Source organism: Melozone crissalis, unplaced genomic scaffold, assembly GCF_028551555.1.
Source record: "Melozone crissalis strain CALT ecotype California unplaced genomic scaffold, PUWL_Pcris_2 ptg000016l_1, whole genome shotgun sequence".
Taxonomy (NCBI): Eukaryota; Metazoa; Chordata; class Aves; order Passeriformes; family Passerellidae; genus Melozone; species Melozone crissalis.
The window spans coordinates 7,117,065-7,133,362 of record NW_026535794.1 but is presented as its reverse complement, the minus strand read 5'-3'; the positions used below and the strand labels follow the sequence as shown (position 1 = coordinate 7,133,362).

General features: G+C 43.6%; 1 protein-coding gene across 2 annotated transcripts in view; it reads right to left on the bottom strand.

Moving 5' to 3' along the window:
- Window positions 1–643: 643 nt before the first annotated feature.
- GALNT11 (polypeptide N-acetylgalactosaminyltransferase 11) overlaps window positions 644–16,298 on the bottom strand; it is a 47,223-nt gene continuing 31,568 nt past the window's right edge. For both annotated transcript variants that reach the window (XM_054273448.1, XM_054273449.1), the window contains exons 8-12: window positions 16,005–16,157; window positions 13,269–13,487; window positions 10,091–10,195; window positions 5,128–5,265; window positions 644–1,419 (exon numbers count right to left, since the gene is read on the bottom strand). In XM_054273448.1, coding sequence (XP_054129423.1) covers window positions 1,288–1,419; window positions 5,128–5,265; window positions 10,091–10,195; window positions 13,269–13,487; window positions 16,005–16,157 — 747 coding nt within the window. In that variant the 3' untranslated portion in view covers window positions 644–1,287. The remainder of the gene's footprint in view (window positions 1,420–5,127; window positions 5,266–10,090; window positions 10,196–13,268; window positions 13,488–16,004; window positions 16,158–16,298) is intronic.

The following is a 16,298-nucleotide window of genomic DNA, read 5'->3' as shown; positions in this document are numbered from 1 at the left end:
AGCCAGGGGCTCACTCCCTCCAGGACTAGTGGGGAGGCAAAGCAGCTGCCCTGTGGCCAGGCCACTCTTACCTTTGCATCCTCTGCTCTTCTCCTCCCAGGTGCTGGCCCTGGCAGGGGGCTGAAGGACCAAACAGAGTCTGGCACAAGCAAATCTCTCTGCAGAAAGATGTGGGGCTGTAATTACTCCAGCATTATCATTATTTTCTTCACACTGCCCAAAAGGTCAGTAAGTGGATGCTGGAGTATTTGTGCAGTTGGAGAATTTCTGCTGCCCCAGTGGAAGGCTGTCCTGGAACTTCCAAAATCCAAACTGCACATTCCCAGGGAAGGCTGTGGCTGTGGAATGGGAAATGAGGCCAACAACGGTGCTAAGAAAAAATGCACTGGGTAAGAGCAGCTTTTCTCTTCTACAGGAGCTCCCACACACGGAAGAAGCTGAGGCAGGAAGTCAAAGAAATAGTAAAATAAATTAAAAGAGACGTGGAGGGAAAAAACCAGAAATTATCTGTCAAGCCTCCCAAGATGCAAGGAAGGGAGAAAGGGAGTGAAAACAAGACCCAAATTGTCTGAACATTAATTTCCATCAGTGTCTAAGTTGGTGCTTTCTGGTCTAACAGCTACAAAGAGTAAGGCCATACAAATTAATAAAAAAATGATACTTTATTTTAAATGCAGCTACTGTCATGAGTCATCAAAATAGACTTCGCAATAGTTACTTTGTTTTAAATATGAGGTGACAAATGACAGCAAAGAACTTAAACTACATGAAGTGTCCTAAAATTAAAAGAACTAAATTTAAATATTTCAAATGACAATTATCAGAAGATGAAAGGGAATAAAAACATTTTCCAGAAAAAGTAAAATAATTTTGGCCAGTAATCCCATACTAGAAATGTAAATTATTGAGATACTGCACATGAAATAGTCAAGGAGGACGCCTTTCTGTCATTGTCATTGAGAAGATCCACAAAGCTGAAATCTCACCATTTAAATTACATTGCTCTAATGATTTCTCTTACTTAAAACCAGTCCAATAATCCAGGCCCATCCAAGGAACTGATGATAAATTTCACTCCTTGGTGCAGGGGGGCTGCTGCTCTCAGCGTGTGACCAGGGACCAGTGACACCCAGACCTTCATGCTCAGCTCCTCGGGCAGGGCATTTCCAGCAGCTCCTTCCACGGCTGTGCCAAGGGCTCTGCACAAACCCCTCCAGGATGACTTCAGACCGTGGCTGAAGGGGAAGCAGGCTCAGCTGAACTCTCCTCAGCCACCTGCTGGCTGTGTCAGCTCTCAAAGTGCCACTGCTGAGGAAGGGACCCGTCGCAGATGGCCACGGTGACGTAGCCCTTGTGGCTCAGGGGATCCACCACCTTCAGGCACTGCCCCACCGAGACCTGGTACAGCCGCTTGTTTTTCTAGAGCAGACAAAGACAGATGGGATTTATTTACTGAAACTTCTGTTCTCCATTGTCAGACTGGGGCTGGAAGCGATGCCCCAGGGGAGGGAGTGCTCCTTCTGACAGATGAGCCTTCCAGCAGCCTCCCTGCCACAGCAGAGCCACAGCAGCAGTGCAGCACAGCACACCCCAGAGCCACATCCAGACTTGCAAACAAAGGCTCTCACGTCCTCACAGGCCCCCAGCTGGGATTTGTTTATAGCACAGTCTTTTAATGAGGTGGAGGGATGATCAAACCCATTCCCCAGCCCAGCAAAGAGAGTCTGTGGTGGGCACAGACAGGTCACAGAGTCCTACAATGCTTTGGGTTGGGAGAGACCTTAAAGATCATTTAGGTCAAACCCTCCTGCCATGGGCAAGGACACCTTCCACTAAACCAGGTTGCTCCAAGCCCATACAACTTTGCCATGAACATTTCTAGGGATGGGGCAATCCACAGCTTCTCTGAGCAACCTGTTCCAGCCTCACACCACCCTCACAGCAAAGAATTTCTTCCTAATATGTAATCTAAACTTGCCCTCTGTCAGTTTAAAGCCATTCCCCCTTGTCTTATCACTCCATGCTCTAGCAAAAAGTCCCTCTCCAGCTCTCCTGTAGCCTCCTCAGGCACTGCAAGGATGCTTTAGGGTCTCCCTGGAGCCCTCTCTTCTCCAGGCTGAACAGAGGTCCCTGTTTTGTATCTGACCATGCATTAGCAGTGCCCCTGCCCTCATCACCCACGTCGTGCCTGGCCTCATGCACGGTGGGTGCCCACAGCCAGGGCAAGGCCAAACCAAACCCCAGCCAAGAGTGACAAGGAAACAGATTCTATCCTTTTATTATCTTTAGAGGACTGTGCCATCTCCTCTACTAACACCCTGTCTGGAAAGGGCTCTGTGCACAGCCCCAGCAGCTCCCATGGGCAGCACCTCCTGCTCTCCTGCACAGAGGGAGCAGATCTACAGGAACAGCCCTGCCAGGCTCTGCCACTGCCTGTGGCCACAACCAGATGTCCAGTGAAGCAGGAGGAGAGGGTAAGAAAACAAAACACTCCTCAAAAATACCCCCCCAATCCAAGCCTTGTACCACAACTGGCAGTGCACAGTTAGTATTTCCCTGTATCAATGACTCACTCAATGGAGTTCCCCTTGTTCCAAAAGGCTTGATATCTAAAGGACCCCAGCCAGCTCTCATATTCCTTATGGGAAAGGTGCCCCACACCTTCCACTTGCCTTTCCATACCCCTCTGAGCCTTCTTCAGCCCTAATTCAGCCTTTCTGAGAGGAGGGGACCAGCACATGTAGCACAAGCAAATTGCCATGGTGTGCTGACATTTCCCTGCTTCAGTTTCTATCCCTTTCCTAATGAATCCCAGTGTTTGAGTCACTTTCTTTCCTTGTGGATCACTGATGAGCACCAATGTGCCCCTGTTCAGACCCACCTCCCACAGCCACGGTGGCCATGGCCAGCTCAAAGCCCCCGTGTCACACATGAAGTGCAGATTCTCCAGCCCACAGGCATCACCAACAGTGATGTGCACCCAAAGCCAGTGGCATTCCCCCACTGCTGTGCATCCCTGCTGCTAACACCAGCTGCAGAACCTTCTAGAACCTCTGCTCAGCAGAATTGTTTCGCTCACTGTCCCTGGGGGCTGTGGCAGTGCTGGTGCCAGTGTCAGACACCCACAGCCCTGGCTCACACAGATCTGCCTCTGTATCTCCACACCACCCTGGGCTGCAGCAGGGCTTGTGGGACTCCCCTTGGGAACTGGAGCTGCCAGCCAGCAGCATGGCAGGAGCCTGAGGCAGGCTGTGCAGAGCTGTGCTGGGAGCACCTGGCAGGGCTCTCCTATCGGGCTCTCTAGCTGGTCACTGTGACCTCAAGAAATGTTAGAAAGTCTCTTTTCCCAGCCCAGTGGTTGAAGGAGGAGTCAGAGCTCTTCATTTCTCAGTCTCAAGGTTATTTATTGTATCTTATCTATGAAATTCTTTCTCCTGCCCTGCAGAGGTCTGCTCAGCAAGATAGTCAGAGGCACTCTGCCTGCCCCCAGGGCAGTGTTATGTCTTTATACTAAAAACTACCTGTACAATATTTACAATTACTTTCCTATACCTATCACCTATGTTAGACAGTGAGCTTCTACTCTAAACCAATCTGTAAGTGCCAACATCACAGCAGAAGATGGAGGCCAAGAAGAAGAAGGAGAATGGCAGAACACGCCCAGATCCCTCCATCTTGCCCCCTGAACCTCCATGCTAAAAACCCCCAAAATCTATTCTTTCACCTTGTGATAAATTCACTATCATTCTACTTAAACCGTCATGGCTTGCAGATCTTCATCTAAGGTTGGTAACTTGCTCCACAGGTTATAATCAAAACCACAGGGGCATCTTGGGCTCTGTGCCAGGGTGTCTGAGACCCCTGGCAGGGCTCTTGGCTGCTCGGGACAGCCACAGGGATATCCTGGGTCCTGACACTCTCCCTCCCTTGGTTCAACCATGTTGGTGCTACAGAGTCTCAGCAGGCTGAGGGCATGTGAGGGGCAGCCCCTGAATGAACACCCAGGAGACAAATCCCATGTGTGAGCAGCTCTGGCTCAGTTCTGTGGATTGGCCACTCCAGGCTTTAACAACTGAACTAATGAGATCAATTGCAGGGCAGAAGCAACTGCTCTGGCCTGTGCTTCTTCAGGCACTAAGCAGGAACCACCACATGGACTCCTCCTGTCTCCCAGGCCTGCAAACACAACACAGCAAAGCTCTGGGGTGGATTTTGCTCTCTCTGGCATATCCCAGATGAGCCACAGTGCTGTGGGTGGCTGTGACTGGCACAAGAAAGGCTCAGTGGAGCTGCAGAAACCTTTCTTTGTTGCAAAAGGCCTGCATGTCCCAGAGCACAGCAAAAGTCTTAATAAGACTGAAATGCAGCCATCAAAGCCTGTGCAACTTCTGTACAGGCTGCCTGAACCATGGGCTGGGCCTGGTGCAGTGCAACTGCCCTGGCACATCTGAGGTTTGGTCACAATTAAACTCAGCCCTGATGTCCTGTCAGTGCTACTGTGTCACTGTCATATTTTATGAAAAATATTTTTGCCAGGATTTTTCTCCTGAGAAGCCTCAGAAAAGAAATGTAAACAATAATTATCTGATTGTTTGGAATGTGGTTTGGGGGTTGCTTACCAACAGGTGAATCTTTGATTGGTTCCATGTGGATTGTTTTTACTTAATGACCAATCCCAGCCCAGCTGTGTCAGACTCTCTGGTCAGTCACGAGATTTTATTATCATTCTTTGCTAGCCTTCTGATGTCTTCTTTTTCTTTCCTTAGTATAGTTTTAGTATATAATTTTCATATAATATAACATAATATAATATATAATATAACATAATATAATACATAATATATAATATATAATATATAATATATAATATATAATATATAATATATAATATATAATATAATGTAAAATATAATAAAATATAATATATACTATATAGTATAATAACATATAACCTATAACATAATATCATAAAATAATAAATCAGCCTTCTGAGAACTTGGGAGTCAATTCTCATCTCTCACCTCATCCTGGGACCCACAACAACACCACAACAATTACTAACCACACTCCTGTCCCTGACTGAGTCACTGATCACAAGCAATGCACAGTGGCAGCCCCTGCACTCACCCCAAATGTCCACTGCTGGGAGCCACCCGAGCCGTGGCACTTCATCAGCCGAGGGGGATCGGACGAGCGAGTTTCAGACACATCCAAGCACAGCAGATTATTCAAAATCAGCTCATGATCCTCATTGTAAATCCAGACCTAAAAGAGGAGATGGAAAGACATTTATTGCAATGTTTCAGGGCAGTTTCATTGAGTGTTTTGTGCACCCACAGAGGAGATGGTTCAACATCTGGATGTCAGAGATGGGCCTTGCAGGGAGTGGTGAGAGCTGAATGCAGCCCCTTCCCTGGGCCCACCTGCATGAAGCAGGAATGTGTAGGGGGATAGAACATAAGTAAATGAAGGTGGTATAGAAAGTAATCTTACCCCCCTAAAGAGTTGCAGCTGAGCCAACTATTAAGGATTAGGAGCAGGCCTGATGTTAACAGGCCACGCCTGTAGCCAGTAAGAAGAGTGTTATAAAAGAGTGGGTTGGTTGAGGGGAACTGGAGTCAATTGGCTGCTGTGAGGACAAGGAAGAGTCAGTGCCTGGAGGAGATGCCTACAAGAAACGTCAAGGAGGTACAAAACTCTGGCAATATGGAACCCTTGCAATGTACTGATAATAGAACTTCTGCAATATAATGACAAGAGGAATGCACTGGTTCATATTTACAGCTTCAACTGCAATTGGGTTCCTGAATTGACATGACAGAAGAGTTTCTCTGTGATCACACTGAAAGAACCAGCTGTCAGTTCCAACAAGCAGCAAGGACACACTGAAGCTGCCTCTTGTCTGTCCTCTCTGCTTGAACAGAGCAGGTATTTTTATTCTTGGCACAGAAATGTGTCAGGCACCTTCAGTTGCTGCCATTCATGCCCAAACCCTGCTGGTTCTCAGCAAGGCACATCTGGCACAGCTGGACATTCAGGGAAGCAGGAACAGCAGCCTGCTCCAACTGCAGGAGCTGCTGGTTCTCCCTCCCTTGGCCAAGATCACATCTGTGGAACTCTCATAACCAACAGGAGAGTCTGAATCCCACGCCAGAAAGCAAAGCAGTTAAGGAACTTGGGGGTGTGCGCCTCAAAATATCAGAGGGGTAGAGAAAAGAGAAGTAAATGGAAAGTGTGGCTCTGTAGTGCAGGGAAGATCCTGGAAGCATCAGGCTCAGCACCCAATGCCAGCTATTCCCAAAGCACAGGGCAGCCCTGGCACTCACAGGGCAGCTGGACAGCACTTCCCAGCCTCTGGGGGTGCTGAGCAAGGCAAATCCCTTCCCCTGACATGGGAGCCTGTGAACAAGAGGAGCAGAGCCTCTCATACCTGTCCCTGAAGGACCTACAGACACACAAAGTTCTTGTGCTGGGCTCCTGTTCCAGCCCTGCTCCCATTTCTCAGCTCAGTGCTGCACTTGCCATGCTCACTGTGTAATTAATTTTTTTTCCCATTAAGTCTGCATGAGTTTCACAGTCAGGATATGGCATATCAAACTCTAGGCAGAAAAGTCAGGCACATAAATTTTTCTTTGTCTCTTTTTTTGGCCTATGAGACTAAAAGCAGCCTTCTGGGGGGTGCTGGGATTTGGGACACAGCCTCAGTTGGAAAGCACAGAGTTCATTATCACAGTGACTGTTATAACACAAGCAAGGCCTCCTTGGAAGAAGTGCAAGGATCACATTAAAATTTGCCCCAACCTCAAGCTTTTTGTGCCTTCTAAAATAATCTTTTCTGTTTAAAGCCTGCCATGAAAAAGAAAGCATGGCAAGATTAAAGAGGGAGGAGAGAATGGAGAAATGGCAGGACTTGCCAGAGAGAATTACTGTGGAAAGAACAATGATGGAGCTGAGTCCAAACAAGAGATGAACTGGTAGGAATGGAGAGAGAAGATGCAGTGACACAGGGAACAGATCTTCAATCAAAAGCTGAGTGATGGCACAGAACACAAGGCAGTGGTTAAACCCAGTGTGAAACTTCTCCAGGAAGGCTTACACAAGACAGCCAGAATTAATTTCAAACTAATTATGTGTTTAGTGTAGAAAACAAAGGAAAGAGGAAAAATAGGCCCAAATTTGGTTCCAAATCCAGATTAGAGTATCACTATGAATTTGCAGATTATTAACAGATTCAAGCACCAGGAGAGCAAAGCCACCCCATGAGGTTTCTTTGTTACACAATTGCAAGCCTTAGCATACTCAAAAATTATTAACTGATTTTCTGCTGAAGGCTGAAAGGACAATGTTCAGCTCTTGCTGCCAAAGGCTGTCAGGAGCAACAGCCCCAAAGAGGAAAGAAACTCCAGGCAGGCAGCACAGTTTCTAAAGTCTGTAAGCAGAAAGGTGCCCTCCAAGGATTTATGTCTCATTTCTGAGAGCTCTCTTCTTTTATCCTCCTATGTATTTTCTTAAAAAACAAAACAACAAAACAAAAAAAAAAAACAAAGAAAAAAAACCACAACAAACCTCAAACACAACCATTAAGAAATGTAATCTATTTTTAAAAAAGAGGCAATAGAGGTGCAGGATATTTTCAACCTGCATGCACTTCCTAACTAACACAGGTAGGAGATCATCACTGTGAAGACTTTGGTTTCCAAAACTGGGATTGTGTCCAGTCCCCAGGATTATCCCAGACTGTTTCTACTACAGTTAATGGAGCATCCTTTTCATTATAACTTATAGACATAATTTTTAATGTATTTTCTAGATACAAAAAACCACTTCCCCAATTATTTTCTTTCTATAGCAAAATTATGAACTGAAAGTCAGTCACATCAAGCCTGAGAAACCAGGACAGTGTGGTGTGCCTGGCTAATTTTCAACTCTACTTAATGATGACATCTAAGTCAACTACAATGAAAAGGATTGCCCATAATGCTGATGCAATTGAAAGCTACAGAATATCTGTTATTGCTTTTAAATCCAAGTTAAATGAGAATTTGCAATTCCTTAGCAGCCATGAAGGCTAGAGAAAACAAAGCAAGCATAAACCAAAGGTAAACCAGAATTGCTTTCAAGGCCAGTCCCATGACTTTAGAGAGGCTGGTCAACTCTCACATGCATTCACCACACCAAACAGACTTTTTTCCTAGGACAAAGGCACAAACCAGATAATTCTAGGGCAAAACCAGTTGAAAATGCCAACAAGCTGAGTGAAACTACAGCTAAAAGCTTCCAACAGTCAGGATGTTTCTTGCTATTTTTATAAGAAGCTGCTAAATAAATGTCATCTTTCTCTACACTGTTCTCACATATCTATAGCAAGATTGTTCAAGAGGTTATGACAGCAAGTTGGCTGAATGCACTCTTGAGATTTATTAGAACAAAATAAGTGTAATAGCAGAAAAACAGTGTTGGTTGACATACTTGGTTGGAGAACAAAATCATTGTGAAAGAAGATAGCACAGCCAGTTTTTATTTATGAAAAATAATTGCTAAATTTACCACTAGCAAACCAGATTCATGAGAAAAGAAGCCAAAGGTCAACAATCGAAGCACAGATTTGTCTCTCTCAGCACCAAAGGGATAACTGAAATTTGTTCTCCTGGATCAAAAAAAAGTCAGAAAAAAGTTTTTATGTGGAAAACCAACAGAGTTTTTCCTTCAGGCATGTGGCACTTCATTATGAGAAATATTGCAGCAAGGAGAAGGGAAGCATAACTGTGTGGCCATCATGCCCAACTTTCTCACCCAAAGACAGAAGGACTCAGAATTGCAGCTTTGGCACTGCAAATGTGCAATCACTTGGTGGTGATGGTGCCCCTCAGTCACTATTAAACTCACACAGCCTTTTTTATTTACAAGATTTGCTGACTGTCCTACAGCTAATGGAATAGATCAAATAGGAAAAACTCCATTCTCATGCCAGTTTTAATTAATGCACCCTTAACACAGGAAGTGGCAATTTGGTCCCAGTGATGATTTCTCAGTGCTCCAGAGGTGAAGCACAAGGATGTGTTTGTACTTGCCCCTGTCTGACACCTGAAGGCCATGTGTCAAGAGCCAGCCACAGTTATCCTGAGAACTGCAAACACCCCTCTGTCTGCTCTGTCACACCCAGCTGCTGAGGCCACAACAGGAGGCAGAAAGTCCCATTAGGTGACAAAGCATTTTGCTGGGACTGTCACAAATCACTCTGCCTCCACTGCTGCAGTTTCCATACCCTGAAAACTGTTGTCCATGTCACAGAGCATCAAGTTAACCCAGCACAACCCACCTTTACTAAAGCTGTGCTGCTTTACATCCCATGCTCCATTTATTCTGTGCCTTTGATTACTTTTCTCTTTAGATCCAGCCTAGATTTTAGAATTGGGTCCCAAGGGCTCCTAAATCATAAAGTTCTCAGAGTAGTTTTTAGCTATATAAGCCTTTATGGCATTAACTGAAGATCTCTCTATCCTGGAGACTTTATGTCCAAGTCCTGAATTTCTGTCACCTGCAAGAAGTGAAACAGCAAAGGCCTCATGTAGTGATCCAGAAATTCTCATTAGGTTTTCAATCTATCCCTAACTAATCCCCAGATCAGCAATTCACCTGTAGCCAAAGAACCTTCTGAATTCCTTTTATTTAACACCAAATCATTCATGTCTCCCAAACTGCAGCCACTCCAGCAGCAGATGGAGGGTGTGCAGTACACAAACACCAGCAGGGCAGGAAAGGGCTGCTCTAAATTCCAGTATGAGGAACCAACTGAAAGAGCTGCCACAAATTCTGAAGTGCCAATCAGTGCATTATGAACCCATCAGGAGCCACTTTAGGGCAGCCCTCAGCCACATAGAGAGATTCATGCCATAAAGAAGGAGATTAGAACATCCAACACCCAGCATTAGCAGGAGCTCCACAGAGTCCTTGGCCTGCCCCATGGTTTGAATGTCCCTCTGACAGCAGCCTGTCTGCTGATGAGATGCCACACCAGGGCACTCTGCCGGCAGGAAAACACATTGAATGAATGACATGAATGAATTCAATAAAATTGGGAATCTCATACCTGGTTCTGGTCGTTGTAGTCACACTCCCGAACCACCACCAGCCCTCCTTTCTGACTTGGGTGGCCCTGGGCAGCCAGGCATTTGTTGGTTTGGAGGTGATACAGCTAGGAAAGGAAAACAGTTTGATAGTTAGAGTGAAAAACAGCCCTAGATCCCTAGAGTGCTCAAAAAACTCAGCCAACACTTGCAGTTATTAAAAAAAAATCTTCCCTTTTAAAATGCCATTCTGTTTTTCAGATAATTTGGAGAAAAAAACTGCACTAAACAGTTCCAATTTGCTTTCTAATTACATCAAGCTTTCTCTCTCTGGTACAAGTGTCTCTGACAAGGTTCTTTGCCCTCTTCACTCTCCACAGAAGTCTAAGGCCCCATAAATTCTGCTCAGGAATATTGACTGTACTGTATAAATGCATTTTACTACAGTTAACTTAAACATAAGTCTCCTCCTACAATTTCTCTTCATGGAACAGGACAGCCTCCCTGAGAAAGGAGAAGGAATTACTGAAATAAAAACAACTTCAGAGATTTATGTTGTTTGCAAATTGGTTTTCAAGAGCATTTACATAACTGAAAAGCCACTGTTATCAGCTATTTTGCTGATGGATCAGGGAGAGAGAGAACATTTGACAAGCATCTAAATGCTATTTTTGCTCTAATGCCCTGCCTAGTCTGATTTAGGGGGATGGTGTATCAGAGGACTGAATTCAGGCCTGTCCTGTGATGCAGAACTGTGAGCACCCACCACCAAAGCAAACAAGGAGGCTCCCAGCAAGCTGCCAGTCTCTCCTGATCTCACAGTGATGCCCACCCTAAGAGCCATCCAAGACATTTTCTGCTGTACAAAGTTTAGGTTGTTCTATTTCAAGAACCAAAAAAATCATTAAGGTCTTGATGTATCCCCACAGAGGCACTCAGGGAGACAAAACACCTCTAATTGTGGCTGTAAATTACACACATGCTCTGAACTAACTGCTGGCCAGCTTTTCAGCATGATTTTTTTCTTTTCAGCCTGATTATTTTTCTTCCCTTGGTGGGGTGGGGCTCAGGCTCTGCAGGCAGCAAACATTGCCTGCACACTGTGAGCTGAGGGATGGCAGGGCCTCAGATCTGACACCCACATTAAAAATACTTTATTTCCAATCTGGAGCTGGATGTGGAGGAAAAAAGAATTCGCTGTCCTGAACTCCAGGCCAGGCTGATTAACCAGCCAGCTGAGCTTTATTATGAAGACATCCATGGCTGTCTTGGCATTGCTATTGACTCTACAAATTTTTAGAAACCAAAATACCCTTCCAGTAATAAAAGGAACAAGCTGCTTGAACACATGATAGCAAAAATTAGCACAAATACCAAATAATATTTTTCACTAAACACCATTTCTGGAAATAGCTGTCCCAAGGCACAATAACTGCCTTGAGTGTACCATGCTTCTCCTGCTCCCCACACACATCTAAAACAAATTACACAAAACATTCAAGTAACATTTCCTCACACCCCAGATCTAGCACAGATCTCATTTTCATCATTCCTCACTCAACAGAAGGTTTTTAAACCACAGACTACATGAGTTTTGTATGATTTTTGTCCTTTTTTTTTTTTTTATTGGCCATGATGGCCAGCATTGGATATCACTGGTAACAGCTGCAACCATTTGTGATCATTACATTTCTTCCCAGCTGTCAAACCACCACTTATCTGTGGCCCAATTAGTTTTTGAGAATAAACTGAGATTTGGAGTGATTCCTCCCAAATCCTAAAGAGTCTGGCACACAGTGGTGACATTGGCTGATCATTCTGTTCCTTGCAGGCATCTGGAAATAGTTTCTACAGCCACCAGAGCCAAAGCTGACTCTCTCATACAATGCTGGGTATAATTCTTGAACCCCAGAGAACCAAGCCAAAAACTGCATTTTTCTGTTTCTTTTCCCCATTTCTTAAGGGGTGCACAAAGTTTTTCTCAAAATTAAGCCATGGTAAATAACTGCTGGGAAGAGTTAACCTTAAGTGCTGCTGAGATATTCAGATCCCTCAAGGAGTTCTCTCCAACAATTTCTCAGTTAAATTTCTGTCTGAATGAAAGCAAAAAGCTATTAAATTCTAAAAAGAAGGAAAAAGGTCTGACTGGGGGAGTAACAGCATCCAACAACTAGGGGAATCAGCCCATCAGTTTTATTCAGGGAAACCACATAACAAACTTCACAGCTTGGCTGGGATGTTGCTATAAAAATACTGCACAAATTGAGGATTCCCAGACAGCTGCTTCCAAGAAAAAAAACCTAATGGTGCCAAGAGGTCCTGCATGAACACAGGTCCTCCTGACTCACTCCTTGCAGAACCAGCAGCTACTGCAGCCTGGGGGGACATCACTGCTAAATGATTCCAACTACTGAGTTAAAAGGGAACCTGCTAATCATAATCTGTGCGCACATGAAACAGTTTACTCCAGAGTATTTTCTTCCTCAGGGAAGACGTTGAGATAGTTGTCTTGGGTTTGAAACTATCCATTATTTTTGGGAAGCATAAAAAGCACCCATCAAGTGAATTTGACCCTGGAAAGAGCAGATGCAGCTGTCTGGTGACTCTGCCTGCATACAAACCCATAAGCAAAGGTGTCAGGGCTAAGGCATGAATTTAATCATGATTTCCTTCATGAATACACATAAAAAATTCTCTCTTCACTTCTACTTTGAAGAAAAAAAAAAGAGAGGAGAAAAACTCATCTTCTGTTCATTAGCTAGCAGCCAAGACTAGAAAAGCCATCATCAGCCTCAGATGGAAATGTTCACCTTTGCAGAAAATGACCCAGTGAAAGCAATGAGTTTGGAAACTAATTACACTGTACTCTTATCATAAACCAATAGAGCATGAATATTTGAGGCCAAATTTCTCTCTATCCAAATCCATCTTCAGAACCAACAGCCATGAAAACACATTCTAAAGACAGCAAAACTTCCTAACTCAGAATTTCAAGGTAAGAAACCTCATGGAACAGTATCTAGTCTAAGGATGATCTGAAATATAGATCAGACTGATTTGACAAAAATCCTGTTATTTTCAAGACAGCTGGTTGCAAAACTTATGGAATCAGACTATTTTTGTTGTATTAGAGCAAATCTTTAAGAAAAAGTCTCACAATAATTAACACAGCAGAATTCCATATATTCAAGTTTCTCTTACCCTTCCACGCTGGATTATTTTTGGTCGTTTCTGTGCTCTGTTAATAAAAACTGGCTGTGGAGCTTTGGCATTGGGCCCAGATATTTGCATCTCAGGATAGATGTTATCTAAATACCACTTAAAGGACTTGCAGTTCAATCTCTTCCTTAGTTCTACACGCTCGGTGATATTTCCATAGCTCCTCATCCTCAGCTCCGGTCTCAAAGCAAAATACTGCTCCTGTATTTAAGAGAAACAGGTTGGGGAAAAGGGGAAAAACATTTCACATTACTGATTCCCAAATTTTTCCTGTTTCCAGAACTCTCAAAATTTCATTTCATTTTGCAAGTGCTTTCAACCAGCAGGTTTGAAACTGGCAGCAGGAAACTGTAATGCTTGCATTGTCATTGGAAGTGAGATTTAATCTTGCCTAACCCTGAGCTAATCTTTCTAACTGAAGGATTTTTTTTTAAGATAATTCCTGGGTACAAATGTGCTGATCTTTTTTAGATGCCAACTTGAGGAAGAAACAAATCAGCCCCTGACTTTATTCCATTGGCAATACAGGCATCCTAAAATCAGTAAGTAAAAAAGAGATGCATGTATCATCAGCAGCCTCTAACAAAGGTGTCTTGAAAATATTTTCATTGTTGTGGGATTCCAGTGTGTTTTGTCAAGCAGTTTCCAGCCTTCCAACTTTACAAATGGTCAGAGTAAAACCATTCTAGAAAGGACCTATAAATGGGACTAACATAATTAAGTTTAGTGGGAACACACCTTATTCATGGTGAATAATCAGAGCTGTCACCTGGGCTTTCTGGGAAGCCCAGATCTTTCTATTCATCTGCATCATCTCCAAAAAGGCTCCCACAATGTTATTCTTCTCCCATTCTATTTTATGATGATACACAGTTTTACAGGTTAGGTGAAGACAGATTAAGATTCCAACCCAATCTCATGTGCTGTCTGACTCCAATGCAGAGACAACAATGGGGACAAACAGGAACTCATCAATGTACAACATGGCACAAATACTATTGCTAAAACTAGGGGAAAAAACCCCCTTTTAGCATTTAATTCCAAATAGATTTACAGAGCCCACAGAAAAGGCATTATATTTGCATATTAATTTGTTTACTAGGCACCATTTAGAATTCAGTTTTCAGGGCACTGAACTATGGTATTTTGTTGGATTTATCTCTAGGAGACATCTGGAATCCACTCACCATGATGTGGCTCGGACAGTTTTCAATTATTTCCGGCTCTCTGATACTCAGAAAACAGATAGCATCACCTCTGGACAAGTTGCATATCTCACCTCAGCAAGATCTTTGAGCATTTGTGTGTGCTTGATGTATCACTGTTATTTTTACAGCAGAGGAAGGGGAAATGTGTACTTGCTGTACACTGGACTGTTGGTCAGCTCTGAGGAAGTCTGGAGACAGACTGGATATGACAATCTGGCCTGCTTCAAAAAGTAGCTCTGCTACTCCAATTTCTTCTTTCCTGGTTCAAGTTCAAGTGTTGGTATCCTACCTTGCATGTGTTATTTATTACCACTGTATACATGAACTTACAGTTTTGCATTTTGCTTTTGACAGTTATGAAAACTTTGCTGAATCATTTCCTTTATGCCATTTCATTTATTAAATACTGATATTTACTCCTTTAAGTCTTATCTTTGTACTGTGCATTGTTAGATTGCTTTGGTAAATTATACTGGCACTAAATATTTGCATTCTTCTTATAAAAACAAAAATATTTCCAAGCTTCTCTTCCATATATTCTCTGGCAGCTATCAGAGAATCAGACCAGAAACAGCTGGAAAAGTTCTGGACACAAATCTGTGATAAGAAACTGCAACAATCAACAGCTCAAATGCTTGCTGGATAAATCAGTTCAACTGGAAATTATAAGAATCAAGTCCAAGCTTCAGAAAAAGCTATCATTAATCACAAAACAACTGTGCCCAGACATTGGTGAAAGGGAAGGTGATCGATCAGATCCACCACAGCATTACAGAGATGAAGAATGGAGATAAAAATTAATGACCTCTAACAGGTTCCTCAAATTGAAGATCAAGGTAAAGGATGGGGAATGAGACATAAACCTCTAAAGAATATAAAATAGTTAAATATATCTTGTATAGAAATTGTAGGGACCACAGGAACTGAGCACACAGCAAATCCTGCGGTCTCAGAAGGCAAAATGTCACTAAATATCCCAAAGATGAGGGACTCAGAAACACCTGACCTATATTTACAAGCATCAATATCAAGATCTGAAGACAAGATTCTGCCCTTGAATCCAGAAGTTAATCCTGATTGCTCTTTCAGGGCAAGACAAAGAAGCAGATTGCTAATTAAAACAGAATGAAAACAAGCAGCCAAAACAAATCCCTGTCTCACCAACATGGGAACTACCTGAAGGCACAGTACATGGCTGCCGTGTAATACTGATCTGGACACAAAGCAATGCAGAGCTTACAAAAGCTCATCCATCATCTTGTACTTCACTAAAAAGGCATAAAACTCAATCTCCTGCAGGCAGTAAAGTAACAAGGAGGAGACTGAAGGACTCAAAAGCCAAATGAGAAACCAGAATACAGAATTTAGGAATTCCTATCAGAACTAACACCAGGAGTTCAGACTACAGAAGGAAAACCCCATCAGAGTTGTAACAGATCTCACTGTGACACAGTTCTTTGACAAACAAACCAGTCAATAACCATTCAATAACCCTGGAACTGTCTCTTACCTTGTATTCATCCATCCACACGTGTGCCAGCCTCAGTGAGTTATGAGCCATGGTGTCCTGTCCCCCAGGCGAGCCGTAGGGACGCCTCTTACGGAAAATGTGTCCCACCCTGGAGCAGGGGATGATCAGAAGTCTGCCCCCACACATCCAGATCTGTCCATGAGAAACAGAACATGTTCAGATTGCTCACACACTGCTCAGATTGCTCACTAACTTCTCCCCTTCTTCAAGGGATAACTTGGGAGGGTTATGCATTATGCAGGATTAGGTGTCAGCAATGTTGAACTTCATGTC